The 20,900-nt window shown below is 34.7% G+C and overlaps 1 protein-coding gene across 6 annotated transcripts; it reads left to right on the forward strand.

Moving 5' to 3' along the window:
* The first annotated feature begins 2,530 nt into the window (after positions 1-2,530).
* LOC107405046 (uncharacterized) lies at positions 2,531-6,041 on the forward strand. 6 transcript variants are annotated; one of them, XR_009634696.1, is made up of 4 exons: positions 2,531-2,935; positions 3,126-3,494; positions 3,683-5,601; positions 5,852-6,041. XR_009634696.1 is itself a non-coding variant. In XM_016012050.4 (4 exons), exons 3-4 carry the CDS (start codon positions 3,707-3,709, stop codon positions 4,459-4,461), a joined length of 678 nt encoding a protein of 225 aa, XP_015867536.4. In that variant the 5' UTR covers positions 2,552-2,935; positions 3,126-3,512; positions 3,683-3,706; the 3' UTR covers positions 4,462-4,707. The 6 variants fall into 6 exon arrangements, 3 of the variants coding, with proteins under 3 accessions (XP_015867536.4, XP_048320669.2, XP_024924690.3); XR_009634695.1 differs by having other exon boundaries at positions 2,532-2,935; positions 3,126-3,512; positions 5,852-6,040; XM_016012050.4 differs by lacking the exon at positions 5,852-6,041 and having other exon boundaries at positions 2,552-2,935; positions 3,126-3,512; positions 3,683-3,776; positions 3,854-4,707.
* Positions 6,042-20,900: the final 14,859 nt, after the last annotated feature.

Here is a 20,900-nt window from a genome sequence, read left to right on the forward strand (position 1 = left end):
AAGAGATGGACATTACTATATGTAAATTCCAAAGAAGTAAAATCCAAATATCTGAGAGATAGAGAGAGAGGTAGGAATTTATCAAATCAACCGCACTCCTTCATATACGTCGTCAGGAGTCAACCGCACTCCTTCATATACGTCAGGAGTCCATTGATGAGAAGGGGCTGGAAAAGTGATAATCTAGAACTTAGAGTTGTAAATTATATTCTTTATGGAAATGGCAAATCAATTCGGGGAATTTCTGGCACAAGCATTCAATTAGTTGGACTTGTTTACTGTTGAACTGGGACCAAGACAAAAAGGCTTCTTCTATTGAAGAGGCCCGTGCTTCCTTTGTTGAAGTAAGTACAAATGGTAATCATTTCCATCTTTAGAGCTTTCTTTGATCTCTTTAGCACTCCTTAGATTGTCCCATTGTGTTGTCTAATGCTTGATGGGCACAAGAGCCTAATACCAAAAATCCATACGGAAACCAAACACGTCTCACATATCATTAACTATACGAAATATTTGCCTAATGTACAAATAAGGTAAATTGTCACTGAACTGTTATTACCAAAAAAAATTGTCATTATGCTACTTTTGATTTAACACATAGTTATACCTATGCATTTGGTTCATTTCCCTGCTCTCGTTTTTCTCATTTCTCCATAGTCTTAATCAACATAGATGTGTTTCAAATTTTGCTTAAAAATTAATAGTGTATATTCCATTGTGCCCATATTAGCAAACACATTTGTTTTAATTGTTGACAAAAGAAAAATATGTGAATCATGTTAAATTTTTTTTCAATTTTTTTAAAAAAAAATGATTAATTTTAACATATATTTATTTTATATAGATTGTTAATGCAAATGGAAGCTAGTTCCAAAAATTCTAACAAAAATAACTTTCATGACAAGAATGACTTTCAGGTTATTTAGCTCACTCCTTCCTTCATGTATTCCAATAGTGTGGCTTTCTCTTTCTTTGTTATCTTCAACAACGACAAAAAAGTTCCAGGACTAATACAATAATACTGACACTGCGTGTCAAACTTTTATAGTCAAAGTTTTATCTAAATTTTTTCTCTGTCACATCACATGTATAACAACTATCTTGAAATAGTTTTAAATCAACGACTTGCTAATCCTTGGTGGCCTTACCCTCTAGCCAGGCCTGAAAACTAAAATGTATTATTTTATTTTATTAGATGGGAGACTAACAACCAAAAAACTAAAAACAATGTTTCTTAGGTTGGCAAGAAAATCAGACATCTTATTAAATTTCCTAAACACATGTACAATACAACTAGCAACTAAATCAGCACATGAATGGTTAGGATCCCTATCGGCCTTAATCCAATAATTGAGTCAAGTTCCACATGCACTTTTCGAAAACCAAACGACCCCAAGCTTCAACAAGAATAACACCTGCCATTACCTAAGTTCACAGTAAAACCAGCAATTAATCCAACAGCCTTTGCAATTCCTAGTCGCTCCTCCAGATCTAGCTGATCTAGTCGAAGCTCTAAAACTTCCATCAGTAAAGTAAAATAAAAAATATAATGTTTAGTCAGGCTATAAATATATAGGATCTTTCACAAAAGGACAGCTATATATTTAAATGTATAATTTTTAATTTTTTTAGAAATAGAAATTTCCATAAATATATATATATATATAAAACTAAATCCAAATCAAATCTTTAATGTAAGAACTAACAACAAAATTTTCTTTTTCATTTAATGGATTATATCAAAAGTTGAAATTTAAAAGTACATTTATTATTAACTGGATCCCAACAGGATTCATTTTTTTTAAACAAGATTTTAATATATTACTAAATCTATATTTGATAATTTCTTAAATTTTAACTCTCTCTGATCTCTGATGTGTTCAAATGGTTAATAAAGGAAGTTTTGACATTAAAACTATTAGATTGCCTATAGTACTTGTTTGCAAGGATTTTTATTTTTTATTTTTTTGATTGATTTTGATTTCATTTTTTTCTTTTTTCTTTTTTTTCTTTTTTTTCATATGGCACAATTCGCTCTTAAATATTTAAGTTGCAATTTGGTGTTTATTAAGCCTTATTTTGAAATTGTCAAAATTTTAAGGGAATCTAATTTTTAAAATTTATTTTTTTGGAGTCAATTTTCTTCAATTTTCTTAGAGTTATTTTTCGTACTCTTTGGTTAGTAATAAAATAGATTAGGAGTTGCAAATAAATTAATTAATCAATTTGTTTCTTAAAATTGAGAATAAAATTGTTTTTAATTAAAATACATAAAATCAAGTTTCTAAGGAATCTTAGAGTGATGCATTTTCAGGAGAAACCTGTTTTCACCATACTTTTTTAAATTGTGAAAATTAGTTTTTCATCGGTTTTAGAACTTCCACGTTTTTAAAATCATCCAAATATAAGAAAATCTTTCTTTCTCAGATATTTTCAAATTTCCACCAATTATGACACTTCCCTAATAGGACAAAGTATCCCCAACATTGTTTTAGTTTTTGCCCTTGTTATCTTTCATGTGACACTTCTAATAGATGAGTGTTTACCAATTACTGTAACTATATTAATTTAAAAAATAGTGTAAACTATTTATGAAGTCTCTAAGCAGCCTCATCAATTTGAAAAGTACGTGTTATGCTCGCCTCAAAACAGAGTCTTTTGGAAAACTAAGAATCATAGTAGTCAATAACTATCCTAGATTGAGGAATCTTTTCCCAGTTCATGTGGCCAAATATATCTTCTTGCACCTTCAGGAACTAGAAGTGGAGTCCTGTGGATTAATGGAGGAGATATTAGTGGAGGAAAAAGAAGATAGTAGTTTCCCATTGAATGTTGTCAATTACAATCCTCGAAATTATCATCTCTTCCGCAGCTAGTCTGTTTCTCCTCTGAAAGCAACATGTTAGTTACATCTATGCAACTGTTCAATTGGAAGGTAAATATAGTTATGTGTATATGCCACGTTTGATGATCTGCTTCTCTAAGCATAGAATTCTGTTACTATGCATTTCGTTCTCTAATTAAGTAGAACTTAAAACTAGCTAGCTAGCTTGTCTTAACTATATATTATATTTTGCAACAAAGTTTATTGTGTTTTGATTAAGAAAAAATATTGATATTTGCAGGTTGTATTTCCCAATTTGAAGGAATTGTCAATAAATGACCTGTCTAAGCTGACAAGCATATGGAGTTCTTCAAGATTATCAGCCACTCATGATCATTGGTTGGATATCTTTCAAAATCTGTGTAAAGTAGAAATCAAGAAGTGTACGAATCTGAAATATGTCTTTTCAACTTCTGTGGCCAGATGTCTTGAGCAGTTGAAGAACCTGGGTGTAGAGAGTTGCAAGGAGATAAAGGAAATCATTACAATGGAAGAAGATGATCAGGATCAGAAACTAATCCTTGAGTTCATGTTCCAAAAACTACATAGCTGCCAAAACTTAGAAAGTTCTATCCAGGAATGCATACTTCCAAGTGGCCCGCATTGAAACGTATTGTGATTTTTGGATGTGAGAAAATGGAAAATTTGCAGCCCGTTTTTCAACTTTCCATCACACTACTACTCCTTCTTTCTTTTTCATTGAAAACATAAACATTTTTATTAAATTGGAAGAATTCTTACTTTGTGCCTTTGACACATATATGCATGTATGATATAATGTGTTAAATATTTGATCAGGATTCATTCCCCAAGTTGAGTCAAATGTCGTTTAGCGGAAAGGAGATTTTATACAGTCCACTGCCTCCAGCAGAGTGTCTTCCCACACTAGGAGGTCTTAATCTGTCTTGTGTACACTTTACATCAGCTGATTTTCCATTTGCTTCTCTTGACAAGTTACCTTGTCTACAGCGTATGCTTGTCTACCAAGCTTTTACGAAGTTTTATTCATCAAACAACAAACACCTAATGGGCAAATTAATAATGGAGGAGACTTCGCAGCTTTAACAAGCTTGAGGCTTTTTAAATTACCCAAGCTGGCGTATCTGTCAAACGCTAACAAGTCCAACTCCAACTCCAGCTCCCACCATGTAGCAGAAGATCATCGGCCAGTTGTACTTTTCCCAAACTTGAAATCTCTGAAAGTGGACGAATGTCGTAGATTGAAGAATCTATCATCATCAGCAATCTCATTCCACAATCTAACATGTTTGTCTATATGTCTATGTCAAGGGATGAGCTATTTGTTTACTGATTCCATTGCTGCCACTGGTTTGAGCCAGGTCACAACTTTGTGGGTTCAAAGATGTAAAAGGATGACAGAAATAGTATCTACCACCAGCAGTGATCGAGATGGGGATGAAGACCCACTAACAGCATTAGCAGCAGCAACTGTGGAAGGAAGTATAACAATTTTCAGCCAGTTGAAAGATTTGTCACTGATAGATCTACCATGTCTTTCAGGGTTTTGCTCCGGAAATTCGATGCTTAATGTTGAACTTCCATCCTTGGAAACTTGAAGCGTTTCTGAGTGCTGCCTTGACATGGAGATTTCCCCTGATGGAACACTCATTGTAACACTTGATTCTACAAACCAAGCTCAAAGACTAGCATAGCTAGCAGAAGAAGGTGAAGAAGAAGATGATGAAAATGTTGTACGAGACTATTAGATGAAATGCATTATTCATTCCCTAGTTACTTATTGTAAGGTAACAACACGTATTAGGTGAAAAGCTTGAATATTATTATTATCAGTAATACACATATATACTCTGTACAGCAACTGAAAAATAGAGAAGATAAAGATACAATAACTATCAGATATACATACACATACAGGAGCATATAAGAGATAGATACAAAATAACAATCATTATCCTTTTATGCCCCCGCAAGATGAGGGTCGGTCAAGGACACGAATCTTGGATTGGAAAGATTGAAAGAGTTGACGACCAAGAGGCTTTGTTAAGACATCTGCAAGTTGGTCGTTAGTTGAAATATGTGAAAACTGAATGGAGCCATACAAGTAATATCCAATTAAGAGGGCGTCAAATTGTTTTTTCCAAGGGAAGTTGGTGGTTGCCGTGAGTTTGAGGAGAGACTGTGTAGCAACGTTGATCACAATAAGAGTTCTATTGGCAAAGGAAGCGTCATTGGTAATATGGAATCCAGATGGAGAAGAAAGAGTGATCTGGAAGGGAATAGAAGAAACGAAAAGAAAAAAAAAAAAAATAAATAAATACTCATTTGAGTTCCAGAAGGCTCTGATACCATGTAAGGTAACAACACGTATTGGGTGAAAAGCTTGAATATTATTATTATTATCAGTAATACAAATATATACTTTGTACAGCAACTAAAAAACAGAGAAGATAAAGATACAATAACTATCAGATATACGTACACATACAGGAGGAGCATATAAGAGATAGATACAAAATAACAATCATTACCCTTCTACTTATCACTAAATTCTCTTCTCTATTTTTTTAATATTTTTTTTTCCAGATACTTCAAAATTTCTTGATGTAAAAGATAAATGATCATTTTCTTATACTAATTTGTACATTTCTTTGTATGTTTGTTTGTTCGTAGTAAGCAGGCACTGAATGATTTCAAAAGTGAGCTGACTAATTTGAAAATACATCCAGGATATATAAGTAAGTGTCATGAACTTCATAACAAAATCACAACCAATATTCTAGAATTTCTTCTATTAATTAATATCAAATTTACATCAAAGAATTTTTGTAAACCAAAACAATAGGATTAATTTTTTATGCAGACTCTAGATCAAAACATTTACATATTAACTTTCAACAAAACATATGGTCAAAAAAGTTTGTACTGCTTTTGTCCTACTGCTGTAATCTGTAAGTGGGTGAATGAAAATTTGGTGTAAAATTGCAGGTCTTTGGATGCCGATTTAGCTCACTTTGCTCTTTGAATATGGCTGTAATAAAGCAAGAAATGGTTATTTCTTAATATTTGTGAGGGAGATTGTGAATGAGACCATTCGATCAAATTGGAAGATCTTTGTACTCATTAATTAATTTATTTTCTGTATACGAGTTTCATAGTACGGCAACCGAAGGAATCCAAGAAAAGAGAGCCAGTAAAAATATATATATATATATATATATTTTCATTATCATTGCTTAGTTAAATTGATTCTGATCTTGTAGCCCTACTATTGTAGTACTAGTATTTTTATACATATAAAGGCAAGGAAATCACTTTTCTCTGTCTTAAAATTTATTTTTTGGCATTAAAGGGTCATATTACAAAAAATAAATAATAAATATAAAAGAAATCTCCCATACACGATAACAAAATATTCAGAAAAAGTGACGTGGAAATCCAGGACAAATTTATGAAAAACAAGGCTTACATAAACTCGACCAAAAAATCCTAAATTTCAATCTTCAAAAAGAAATTTATCATGTTTAAAAGAGCCATCGAATATGTAGAAAACAAATTGATACGAACCTAGGACGATACGAACCTAGGACGATTCGGACCTAAACCCGCATTATATTAGCCCGGATCTCAATTAAATTCAAATTTTTATGGAAACCTTAATCCCTAACCAACTTGTGTTTAGAAACCTTGGTATAATGAAGATGCTACAATAAGTGATGGTTATTCTATTGATAGGTCAAAACTAAAACACTCACTCTCTAATGGTGTTTTAGGTCTTCAAAGAGAATAAAGAGAATTCTATCTCACAATTAACTTTCTGAATAATATATAAGCTATATTCTCATTGAAAAATAAGCCTTTAAATAGGCTTTGAAAGAACAAAATAAAACCCTAAAAGATAAGACAAAAACCGGCCAAGGCAAGTAAAAGCCGTAGGTGACAGAATTTCCTCTCTCCTTTCTTAATCTAAATTTGATTAATTAATTCCTTTAATTTGAATTACGAATTAATTAATTTACAATTGAAATAATAAAATAGTAACTTTCCTAAATTAATTTTTTCCGCAAATAATTAAACAAAAACGAAAATAAGGATAGTTTCCTAAAAACAAAAAGTAAAATTCAAAAGAGGAAACTAGTTGACTAGTTGATAACTGAGCTAACTTTGACCAATGTCCAGTTTGTTTGGCTTCCAAATCAGCTTCCATATGCCATGTAGGATGCCAAATATTATTAATAATGATTCCTACACGTTTCCCCTTGATTGAAATAAGTCAAACTTGCTTAATCATCAAAATAAGTCAAAGCCAGCAGCAAAACAGCACATTTTCGGCCAAATTGAGAGGTTGTCCGTACAAGCTAGTTTTACGTGTTTTTTATTCTACCTTGAGATGATTCCATGGCCTCTTCATGATATCTATTGAATCCAAGAAGTTTTGGATCCATTCATTGATGTCCGGAGTCCATATTTGCACTAAAACAGCTACCCGGGTCCGTAACGGCTTCTACCACTTGGATGCTTAAAACATACTTTGTATCTTCGGGTATTGACAAACCCTTTTCGAAATTAATTACTCCCTGTATAAATGTAGCCAAGTTGTCCTTAAATCTCTTGGCTTGAGCTCTAGTAATTGACCCGATCTTCATCCGTATTGGATCTGCACCCCAACGGGTTGTCGATTGTCCCTATGCATGAGGGTCAAAGACAGCTTAGTCAAAAAGATAGTTATTTAGTTTTCTAATTTGATTTTGACTTTTTGTTTTAGGAAATTAGTCTTCTATTTGGTTTTTATTTATTTATTTGCTGGAAAAATTAACTTAGAAAAGTTATTATTTTATTATTTTGCTTGTAAATTAATTAATTTCTAATTCAAAATAAAGGAATTAATTAATACAAATTAGTTTAGGCAAGTAAGGTGAAATTCGGCCAACATGTTTCCTAATCTCTTTGGTGGCCAGTTCTAACCTAAGTTTCTAGGCTTTATTGTTTTATAACTCTAACCTATTTAAGAGCTTGTTTTTTAGGAAGAACACACCTTCAATAATATACAAAAAATTAATTGTGAGATTGAATTTCTCTTTGTTTTCTTTGAACACCTAAAACATCATTAGAAAGTGAGTGTTTTAGTTTTGACGTATCAATAGGACATCCATAACCTGTTGTGGCATCTTCAATATACTAAGATTCCTAGTCACAGATTGGTTAAGGGTTGAGATCACTCTATTAAAATCTGAACTTAATTGAGATCCAGGCTACTATAATACGGGTTTAGGCACGTGCCGACCTAAGTTCGTATCATTTGGTATCGGAGCCAAGATTTTGTTCAGGTTTGATCTATCTTATTTGTTTAGTTTGTTTTGTAATAATTTACAATTTTAGCATTAGGTTAAGGTTCCATCCATCTCTTACACATTCTGCATCTTTAAAAAAAAAAAAAAAATTCATGGCCGAAATTAGTTTCTTTGTTTTACCGTATTTTTTGTTTCCTAGTTTGTTGGTTGTCTTTCGTCTTTGTTCTTAGTAATGTATTTTGTTGTTGATTTTTTTTGCTGCTTTTTATCTTAATTATTTGCATTCAAATTTTCCAAAAAAAGAAAAAAGAAAAAAAAAGGTGTATTTGCGGCAACAAAACAAAAACAAAAAAAAAAAATGTAAATTTGTGTTTTTGTTGTTGGTGGTCATGGGTTTGGTGGAATTTTACTGTTGGATTTGAAATTTTATTGTTTATTGTTGCTACTACAGTTGAGTTCATATCTATGAGTTAAAAAAAAAAAAAAAGCCGAATATAAAAAAAAAAAATTTGATTTGTTGAAATTTGGAGTTGGATTTTTTTGTTGAAAATTTGTTGGAGTTGCTGAGTTGTTGCTTATTTATTCAATATTTGGAGTTGCTGAAAATTCAATTTGCTATTGGATAGTTGAATTTTGGGTTCGTAAATTATTTGGATTAAAATTAGTTAAAGGATTTGATACGAAAACTTGAATTACAAATAACAACAACCAACAAATATTCTATATTTTTGTTCAATTTGATATTGTTCATGTTTGAATTTCTTTCTCTAAATTTTATTCTTGAAGTCTTAATTTCTTACCATCTGTTTCAGTTCTTATTGATTCTGTGCCCTATTTTTGTTTAGAAAAGCCAAGGATTAAGTGTTTAAATTCACTCGGTATTTGATTATTTTTGCTTGTTGTTTTATTGATAAGTTTAAATTAGGTACACTTATGATCTAGTTACTGTTTTATGCATGTTTAATTAAGACTTTGAGTTAGTTCTTTAAGTGGAAAAAGGCAAAAGAGTGTGAGCTTAAAAGAATGTATAAGCCAAAACAAGTGTGCAAACACGAGTGTCGAGACCTTATTTGAGTGAAACACGTGAGGGAGTGAATTTTGTTAGGCTTTATTTTATTTTTGTGTTACTTATACTAACATGGTAGATTCAAGGATAAGAAAATGAGAAACACCATTGAGAATTAATGAAAAAGAATCCGTGGGATTCAAAGGGAATTCTAAGGCAACGGGAAGTGGAGGCGAACATACCGACATGATGGCGATCATGGAACAACTCCAATACATGAATGCTCACTTTGATCACCTAGATTAAAGATTGGACAGAGTTGAGAACTCACAAGAAGGGTCGAATCCAAGGTTAGATGCACATGGTGGCCGAGGTCGAGGTCGAGGAGGTCGTGGTCGACCTAGAGAGGAACTCGGGGAAGGTAATTTTGGAGATGACTTTGATGAGGGGTTCGACAAAATTTTTGCTTACCAAGGAAGGCAAAATCATGAGAGACAAGCAAGGGAAAAAGATGATGATCTTGGAAATATCCAAGTCAACATACTACCTTTCATGGGAAAAAGTGATCTGGAAGCCTACTTAGAATGGGAGGAGCTTATGGAGATAATCTTCGATTGTCACAACTATTCGGAGACTAAAATGGTAAAAGTGGCAGCAATGGAATTTGAACATTATGCACTTCAACGGTGGACTAATGAGCAAAATACCCGAAGGAGAGTAAGTGATGCATTGATTACTACTTGGCGACAAATGAAAGGAGCCATGAGGAAGTAATTTGTACCGACTCATTACCATCGGTTGCTACATCAAAGACTCCAATCATTATCACAAGGTAGTAGGTCTGTGGAGGATTATTACAAGGAGATGGAGATGCTCATGATGAGATTGAGCATGCATGAAGAAAGAGAAGCAACCATGATGTATTCTTGGCGGGTTGAATCCTGAGATAGCTAATCAATTGGAATTACAACAATATATGGAATTGGAAGAGGTGTTGCATGTGGCTATCAAACTTGAGAATCAATTCAAGAGGAGAGCACAAGTACACGGCTTGGAGGAGTTTCAAACAGTGGGAGGTCAAATCCAAGTGCTTGGAGAAGCAATCCCACATATGACAACAAGCCAAAACCGAAGCTAGGTGATGAAAGCACCAATCAGCCAAAAAGGGAGTCTAAGGCCGAATCTATCCAAGCACCACGGAATGAAGGTAAATCTGATCCTAACCCTTCTAGAACTCGTGAAATTGTGTGTTTTGAGTGCCAGGGATGAGGACACATTACCAATCAATGCCCGAATAGAAGAATCATGGTGCTGAAAGATAATGGTGAACTAAAATCCGAAAGTGAAGAAAGTGATGCTAAAACCGAAATTGATGGTGAAGAAGTTGGAGATGAAGGGTATGATGAATTCGAAACACTCAAGACATCTAGGGATGAATTGATTTTGGTGGCAAGAAGGGTTCTAATCATGTACAAAGATGAGGACAAAATTCAAAGAGAGAATATCTTCTACACCCGATGTGAAATTCAAGGTAACATTTGTAGTATGATAGTTGATAGTAGAAGTTGTGCAAATGCAATTAGTAATTTAGTAGTTGTAAATTGGGGTTAGCACCCATTAAACATCCAGAACCATATAGATTACAATCGCTTAATGATAGTGGTGAGATGAAAGTAAATAAACAAGCCAAAGTAAAATTCAGCATTGATAAATATATAGATGTTGTATTGTGTGATGTTCTTCCTATTCATGCGGGTCATATTTTGTTGGGTAGGCTATGGCAATTTGATAAAGATGCCACATATTATGGGAGAGAGAATTCCATTGTATTTAAATTTAAAGGGAAAAAGGTTAAGCTGGATCCATTAACTCCAAAGGAAGTATTTAGAGACCAATTACAATGCAACAAAAGAGGGAGGCCAAAAAGCTTAAAGAAAAGGTTAGTATGGCACCAACGGCTTCAACAACAATTCAATGGAACAAGGCCATGCAAGAACAACCAGGTAAGTGTCCTAAACTCAAAGTAGAGGGGAAAGAAAGAGAGAAACCTGAAAGTAAGGGAAAATTGAAGAAATTCAGAGACATGGTGAGAAACCCGAGAGTGAGGGAAAAAGTGTGGTGACCGAGAGAGAGAAAGGAAAAGAAAGAAAAAAGAAAGGAAAAATAAAAAAATTTACCTTAGTTTTGGGGATGTTAATAAAGCCATCTTGAGTAAGAAACCATTGCTGGTCATGATTTATAAAGATGTATTTTTAAATGATCAAGCTAATCCCAAAAAACTTGAATTTTCAATTTCTATTTCTTCTCTTTTCCAAGAATTTGATGATGTCTTTCCGGAGGAAATTCCTAATGGATTACCAACTATCCGAGGGATTGAATGTCAAATTGATGTTGTGTGGGAGCTACAATTCCAAATAGGCCTGCATGTAGAAGTAATCTCGAGAAGACAAAGGAGCTACAAAGGCAAGTAAGAAAGGCTATATTCGTGAGAGTATGAGTTCATGTACTGTCCTGTTTTATTAGTTCCTAAAAAATATGGTTTTTGGCTTATATATGTGGATTGTATGGCTGTAAATAATATTATCATTAAATATAGGCATCAAATTCCTAGGTCAGATGACATGTTAGATGAATTACATGGTGCATGCATATTTACTAAAATTGATCCTAGGAGTGGGTATCATCAAATTAGAATGAAAGAAGGTGATGACTGGAAAACCGCATTTAAAGCTAAACATGGATTGTATGTGTGGTTAGTAATGCCTTTTGGTTTAATTAATGAACCTAGCAATTTCATAAGATTAATAAATCATGTTATGCGCCCATTCATTGAAAAATTTGTTGTTGTTTTTTTTGATGATATTCTTGTATATAGTAGGCATCTAGATGAGCAAGTAGGACATGTTAGGCAAGTTTTAAATATCCTTAGGAAGGAAAGGTTGTTTGCTAACTTGAAAATCTGTGATTTTTGCAAAAGTGAACTTGTTTTACTAGGATTTGTCGTAAGTGCTGCAGCTATTAAAGTTGATTAATCCAATGTGCAAGCAATCCAAGAGTGGCCGAAACCTACTTCCATTATCCAACTGTGGAGCTTTCATGGTTTAGCTAGCTTTTACCGAAGATCTGTCAAGGATTTTAGCACCATCGTAGCATCTTTGACCGAAGTTATGAAGAAGAATGTTGGCTTTAAACGAGGGGAAGTACAAGATAAATCTTTTAAATTGTTGAAAGAAAAATTATCTAATGCACCTTTACTAGTTTTGCCTAATTTTGATAAAAATTTTGAAATTGAATGCGATGCTTCAGATGTAGGTATTGGAGCTGTCTTAATGCAAGATGGAAGACACATAGCCTATTTTAGTGAGAAATTGAATGGAGCTGCACTAAACTACCCGATATATGATAAAGAGATGTATGCTTTGGTGAGAGTTTTGGAAACTTGATAGCATTATTTAATGCCAAAAGAATTTGTGATTCATTAGGATCATGAATCTTTGAAGCATATTAAAGGCCAAGGGAAGCTTAACTGAAGGCATGCTAAGTGGACTGAGTTCATTGAAACATTTCCTTATGTCATCTGCTACAAAAAAGGTAAGGAAAATGCGATCGCCAACGCATTATCCCGAAGGTATGTATTGTTTCCTATCTTAGATGCTAGATTGCTTGGATTTGAATAATTAAAAGAACTTTATGAGCATGATAGTGACTTTGGAGAAATATTTAGGACCTATTCAAAACATGATTTTAATAAATTTTACATCTTTGAGGGGTATTTATTTAGGAAAAACAAACTTTGTGTGCCTAATTGTAGCATTAGGGAATTGTTAGTGCTGGAAGTTCATGGTGGTGGCTTAATGAATCATTTTGATGTTTTAAAAACTTTATCCTTGCTGTAAGAATATTTTTATTTGCCTAAAATGAGGAGTGATGCAGAGAAAATATGTGAAAGATGCTTGAAATGCAGAAAAGCCAAATCTAAGTTGAAACCGCATGGTTTGTATCTCCCATTGCCGATTCCTTCTTTTCCTTGGGTGGATTTGTCTATGAATTTTATTCTTGGTTTGCCCAGATCAAGGACAGGTAAGGATTCAATTTTTGTTATTATGGGTAGATTTTCTAAGATGACACATTTTATTGCATGTAATAAAATTGATGATGCATCTAATGTTGCTAACTTGTTCCTTAAGAAATTGTAAGATTGCATAGTATGCCTAGAACAATCATATCAGATAAGGATGCTAAGTTTTTAAGTTATTTTTGAAAAAATTTATAGGCTAAGTTAGGAACGAAACTTTTTTTTTCAACTACTTGTCATCCACAAATTAATGGACAAACTGAAGTAGTAAATAGGACTTTATCTGCATTGTTACGAGCTTTAATTAGTAGAATTTTAAGAGCATGGGAAGAATGTTTGCCACATGTTGAATTTGCTTAGAATAGATCCATGCATTCAGCTATTAAATATACACCATTTAATATTTTTTGTGGTTTAATCCTTTGACTCCACTATATTTGACCTTTACCTTTAAGTGAACGTGCTAATCTAGATGGAAAACAAAAAGCCAATTTTGTGAAGCAGATTCATGAAAAGACAAGGGCAAATATTGAGAAGAGGACCGAGCAATATGCAAGAATTGCTAATCAAGGTTGAAAAAAAGTTGTCTTTGAACCTGGAGATTGGTTTTGGTTGCACTTAAGAAAGGAGAGGTTTCCCGAACAAAGAAATTCCATGCTTATGTCATGTGGAGATGGGCCATTTCAAGTTTTGGAGTGGATTAATGAAAATGCTTACAAACTTGACTTACAGGATGAGTATAATGTTAGTGCTACATTTAATGTTGCTGACTTATCTCCTTTTGCTGGAGGTGGTGATTTCAATTTAAGGGCAAATCCTTTTCAAGAAGAGGGGAATGATGAGAATCCACCCAAACCCACATACCTGATCCAGATGAAGACTAGGCCGATCACTAGGGCTCAAGCTAAGAGATTTTAGGAAAACCTAGTTTCCTTTATATAGGGAGTAATTAATTCTCAAAAAGGCTTGTCAATACCCAAAAATACAAAACCTATTTTAAGCATCTAAGTGGTGGAGATCGATACGGACTCGGGTAGTTGTTTTCATGCAAATATGGACTCCAGGCAGCAAGAAATGATTCCAACACTTTATGGATTTGATGAATATCTCTAAGAGGTCATGAAATCAAGACAACGTAGAAGCTAAGGCAGCTAAACAAGTGGTATGCACATAGGAGGAGTTTGGGCCGAAATTTGCTGTATTGCTTTCTGGCCTTACAGTATTTTACTGAGTTGGCATTTTCTCTTTGTTCCAATCAAGGGCAACGTGTGGGACTCAATGATAATCCTATTTGGCATCCTACAAAGCATATGGAAGCTGATTTGGAGCTTAAATTGGTCAAAGATTGGTCAAAGATAGGTTAGGCAAAAAGATAGTTATTTGGTTTCCTATTTTGATTTTGATTTTTTGTTTTAGAAAATTAGTCTTCTATTTGGTTTTTATTTATTTATTTACTAGAAAAATTAACTTAGAAAAGTTATTATTTTATTATTTTTCTTGTAGATTAATTAATTTCTAATTCAAAATAAAGAAATTAATTAATACAAATTAGTTTAGGCAAGTAAGGTGAAATTCGGCCAACATGTTTCCTAATCTCTTTGATGGCCGATTTTAACCTAAGTTTCTAGAGTTTATTGTTTTGTGACTCTAGCCTATTTAAGGGCTTACTTTTTGGGAAGAACACACCTTCAATAATATACAAAAGATTAATTATGAGATTGAATTTCTCTTTGTTCTCTTTGAACACCTAAAACACCATTAGAGAGTGAGTGTTTTAGTTTTGACTTATCAATAGGATATCCATAATCTATTGTGCAGTCTTCAATATACCAAAGTTTTTAATCACAGGTTGGTTAGTGGTTGATGTCACTTTATTAAAATCTAAACTTAATTGTAGATCTGGACTAATATAATACGAGTTTACGTACGTGTCCACCTAGGTTCGTTGATGGAATTTGGTGTAGGTTTATGTTGTTGTACCCTAGAGCACAATCATTCAAGGTGTTAGTCAAGAATAATTGTTGTTGGTTCTTGGTTCTTGATTTTGTTTTTTTGGTTTGTTAAGGTTTTGTTTCTAGTTTTAATGGAGGTTTAGGGTTCTTGAGAAGGTTGTTAGCTTTTGGGAAGAAGAAGAAAACAAATGTAGTAGTTGAGAGAGAAAGAGAGAGAGAGAGAGAGAGAGAGAGAGAGCCAAAATTGTTGTTTTTTCAAAATATGTTATTTTTGAATATTCCTTCCTCAATGTTTTCATTACAATTTTTCATACTTTTAAATACATCAAAAAGGCAATAAGACATGCTGGCATATTGAGCAATAAATACAAAAGCATTAAAAGTAACCAACTAAGCCAAACTACCTCAACTAACTCTAATCAATGTGCTGGGCATGCAAGAAACCTTCTATAATAGGCAGTTCAGCTTGTCTAAGGCATTTGAATTTGAAAAACAGCTCCATTTGACTTGAAAATTGGAGGGAAGCCTTTTTGAATATTAAACCGTGTTCTAGCCAAAAACCAGATAAAACAAAGTCCATTTTCCCATTCAAAAATAATCAAACCCGAGGCAGTTTTTGCCCCGTTTTCTGGGTAACAAAACTGCACAAGGGTCAGATTGTTTAGGGCTTAACTCAGCATTCCCAGATCCAAATTGGGCCATTCTTTTTGCTGCTACTTCCACTGCATTTCTATCTTATTATATCCAAAATTTAGATCCAAATCCCAAACCTTCTTCAAACGGCATCCAATTAAGTGGACTTATGTTGCTGGAAATACAATTCCAGCAACTAGACAAAAAAGGCCCTAAGCTTTAGTTAATGAGCTTAGGGCATTACAAAAAAGGATATTGTTCTAAAAAATTACAAGATAAAATAAAATGCATAAACATAAATAATTTTTGGTCTTTGATGTTGCAAAATAAAGAGTGCAAGTGTAACTGAACTACCTTGCACATTATGGCAAGATCACCACATTTCAACACTCCTCCTTGGTGTTCTTGTTTGAAATATTGAGAAGCTTCCTCAAGGTCTCAAATCTTGCTTTTGGAAGTGGCTTGGTGAAGAAATCTGCAAGGTTATCTTCGGTCTTGATATATTCCAAGCTTACTTCTCCATTTTCTTCAAACTCTTTCAAAGAGTGATACTTCACCGGTATGTGTTTCGTCCTTCCATGTTGAACGGGGTTCTTGGCTATTGATATGGCTGAAGTGTTGTCACATTTGGTGATGGTTGAACCCTCTTGAGGATAACCAAGGTCCTCCAATAATTTTCTAAGCCAAATGCATTGATTTGCACATGAAGAGCAACCAATGTACTCGGCTTCGGCGGTGCTTTGAGCAGTTGTTGCTTGCTTTTTTGCATTCCATGAGAATGGTCCACTACCAAGTGAGAAAAGATATCCCGAAGTGCTCTTCATATCATCCAAGCATCCAGCCCAATCACTATCGAGTAGGCCATTAATCTTATCACATCTTGCCTATCATACCAAACTCCAAAGTCTTGTGTTCCTTTTAAGTATCTAAGAATTCTTTTGGCACCTACAAAATGATTTTGGGATGGTGCTTGCATATATCTAGACAAAACACATGTGGTATGCATAATATCCGGTCTTGATGAACATACATAGAGCAAACTTTCTATCATACTTCTATATAGGGTCGAGTTTACCTTTGGTGTGCCATCCTCCTTATATTTGTCTCCTTGGTTCATTGGTGCTGACATTGGCTTGCATTCATCAAGGTTGAACTTTTTCAAAAGATCTTTGATGTATTTCTCTTGAGATATGAAGATACCTCTAGAGCATTGCATCACTTCACTCCAAGGAAGTAATTCATTTCACCAAGGCTTGACATGTCAAACTCCTTTTCAAGTTCATTTTTCAAAACTTCCACATTCTTTTCATTTTCACCCGTGACCAACAAATCATCCACATAGAGTGAGATAATAGCCATGCCTTCTTCATTCCTTATGTATAGTGTTGGCTCATTTGAACTCCTCCTAAAGCCTTGGTAGATCAAGTAACCATCAATCTTGCCATACCAAGCCCTAGGTTCCTGCTTTAACCCGTAAAGTGCCTTATGTAGAGGGTACACTTTGTCCTCATGTCCTTGAACAATGAAGCCCTCGGGTTGGTTGACATAAACCTCCTCTTGAAGCACACCATTCAAGAAAGCCGACTTTACATCAAGGTGGTACACCTTCCATGACATTGAGGCCGAGATGGATAGGATGAGCCTTATGGTCTCCATTCTTACAACCGGTGCAAACGTCTCTCCATAATCTACACCTGCTTATTGTACATAGCCTTTTGCCACAAGCCTTGCCTTGTGCTTGCATATTGTTCCATCCGGGCTGAACATGGTCTTAAAGATCCACTTTACACCAATTGATTTCTTGTTTTTAGGTTTAGAAACCAAAGACCAAGTTTCATTCTTTTCTATCATATCCATTTCGGTTTGCATGGCCTCCATCCACTCTTTCTTTTGCATAGCTTCTTGAACATTGGTAGGATCACTCAAGGCAACATTGCACCTTTCATTTTCTTTGCAAAAATCCTCCATAGTCAAGCTTGTATATTCTCCACCATTGTCGGTTCTGAAGCACTTCATCTTTGCATTGCTTTGGGTTTCCACCATCTTCTTGAATTCTATGAACTTCTCAAGCATTTGTGACTTGGTTGTTAGAAAATATACCCAACACATCCTTGAGTAGTCATCAATGAAGGTTAGGAAGTACTTACAACCTCCAATTGATGACAAACTCATTGGTCCACACACATCCGAATTGACTAGCTCAAGCTTCTCCTTAGCTCTCCATGAACCGGCTTTAGGGAATGGAAGCCGTGTGGATTTCTCTAGTTGGCATACATCACATAGGCTTCTCATCTCCTCAATCTTTGGCATGTCCTTCACAATGGCATTGGTATTTTTTATGATACCATAGCTAGAATGCCCAAGCCTTTTATGCCAAAGTTGAGAAATGGACTCCACTTTGGTTTTTAAGGCTTGTTCATTCTTAACTAGGTCCAATCTATAGCTTTTGTCCTTCAATGGTACCTTAAACAGCTCATTACCACAAGCATCATATATGATACATCCATCTTTTGTAAAATTTAAAGCAAAGCCTCTTTCTACCAATTATGCTACACTAAGAAAGTTTTCACACAAACTGGGAACATATAGCACATCTTTTATAATTTTGGTACCTTCCTTGGTGTTCAAGCACACATCTCCTTTGCCTTCTACTTCCATGAACCGACCATCACCAATCTTCACTTTGGTTTTGTAGTTTCGGTCAAGCTCCATAAAACCATCCTTTTGGAAACTCATGTGGTGTGAGCAACCACTATCTACAAGCCAACCGAGACCACTACTTGTGGCTTTAAGGCATGTGGCCACAAATAGGTTCTTGGCTTCCTCATTAACCACATTGGCTTGTTGTCTCCTTTGCTTGCATACTTTGGCAATGTGGCATTTTCCTCTACATCTTTCACAAGATGCATCTGGCCTCCAAAAACACTTGGATGGTGGATGTCCAAGCTTTTTGCAATGAGGGCAAAGTGGATGCCCTCTTCGGTTTTGATGGCTTTGTTGTTGTTGTTGTTGATTCCATCCACTTTTGTTGTTGTTTGTGTTGTTGTTGGTTGTAAAAACGGTTTGGTTGGTGTTGTTGCTCTTCCTTCCTTTATTCTTCTTTTTGTTGCCGTGGCCACCATAGAATGCACTCTCTATGGTCTCCTCCTTTCTAATGGCTCTCCTTTGTTCGATTGCTTGAAGAGCATTGATGAGCTCACTCAATGTTATTTCACTAAGATTTCTAGATTCTTCAAGGGAGGAAATCTTAGCTTCAAACCTTTCGAGTAAGCTCACCAATACTTTCTCTTCTACCCTTTGATCGGTCAATTGCTCACCAAGGACCCGAATTTGATTTACCACTTTGAGCATCCTTTCCATGAAATCCTTGACAAGCTCATTCTCCTTCACCTTCAAGATCTCAAACTCTCTTCTTAGGTTTAAAACTTGCATTTGCCGAGTTCTAGTATTTCCATGGAACTCCTCTTGAAGCTTTATCCAAACATTTCTAGCACTTGTTCATGACATTATCCTTGTAAAAATGGAATCACTCATGGAGGAGTGCAAGGCAGTGAGGGCCTTGAACCCCTTGGCAACTTCGGCCTCATGTGCATTTCTTTATGCTTGGGTTGCATTAGCTCTCAACTCTTCCACTACATAACCTTCTTCTATGACTTCCCATAAACCAAAGGCTTGAAGGTAGGCTTTCATTTTTATAATCCAAATGGAATAGTTTTGGGCTTCAAACTTAGGTGGTGTTGGGGTTGCAAAGGATTGTGAGGCCATTTGAAAAAATGGTTTTTGAAAAGTTTTGAAAAATGGACACAAGAACAAGCTCCGGGGTGGTGGTATTTTGGTGAGTTTCAACTAGTATTTTTGGAAGGTTTTGGTTTCGGTTGGAAGGCTTTAGGCAGCGGATCCTCTCACAAATAAAATGGTCTAGGTTGAAAGCTCACAAGGTCCTATGAAATTACACTATGCTCTGATACCATGATGGAATTTGGTGTAGGTTTATGTTGTTGTACCCTAGAGCACAATCATTCAAGGTGTTAGTCAAGAATGATTGTTGTTGATTCTTGGTTCTTGATTTTGTTTTTTTGGTTTGTTAAGGTGTTGTTTCTGGTTTTAATGGAGGTTTAGGGTTCTTGAGAAGGTTGTTAGCTTTTGGGAAGAAGAAGAAAACAAATGTAGTAGTTGAGAGAGAGAGAGAGAGAGAGCCAAACTTGTTGTTGTTTCAAAATATGTTTTTTTTGAATATTCCTTCCTCAACGTTTTCATTACAATTTTTCATACTTTCAAATACATCAAAAAGGAAATAAGACATGCTGCCATATTGAGCAATAAATACAAAAGCATTAAAAGTAACCAACCAAGTCAAACTACCTCAACTAACTCTAATCAATGTGCTGGGCATGCAAGAAACCTTCTTTAATGGGCAGTTCAGCTTGTCTAAGGTATTTGAATTTGAAAACCAGCTCCATTTGACTTGAAAATTGGAGGGAAGCCTTTTTGAATATTAAAATGTGTTCTAGCCAAAAACCAAATAAAACAAAGTCCATTTTCCCATTCAAAAATAATCAAACCTGAGGCAGTTTTTGCCCAGTTTTCTGGGTAACAAAACTGCACAAGGGTCAGATTGTTTAGGGCTTAACTCAGCCTTCCCAGATCCAAATTGGGCCATTCTTTTTGTTGCTGCTTCCTCTGCATTTCTAGCTTATTATATCCAAAATTCAGATCCAAATCCCAAACCTTCTTCAAACGGAATCCAAGGAAGTGGACTTATGTTGCTGGAAATACAATTCCAGCAACTAGACAAAAAAGGCCCTAAACTTTAGTTAATGGGCTTAGAACATTACAAAAAAGGATATTGTTCTTAAACATTACAAGATAAAATAAAATGCATAAACATAAATAATATTTGGTCTTTGATGTTGCAAAATAAAGAGTGCAAATGTAACCGAACTACCTTGCATATTGTGGCAAGATCACCACATTTCAACAGTATCATTACAAAGCCATCCTTAAATTGAAAATCAATCTGCACCTGAAACACCAAAAATGAAAATGCCAAAAAGGATGACACTCTCACACGCTTTGAAAG

Source organism: Ziziphus jujuba, chromosome 11, assembly GCF_031755915.1.
Source record: "Ziziphus jujuba cultivar Dongzao chromosome 11, ASM3175591v1".
Classification (NCBI taxonomy): Eukaryota; Viridiplantae; Streptophyta; class Magnoliopsida; order Rosales; family Rhamnaceae; genus Ziziphus; species Ziziphus jujuba.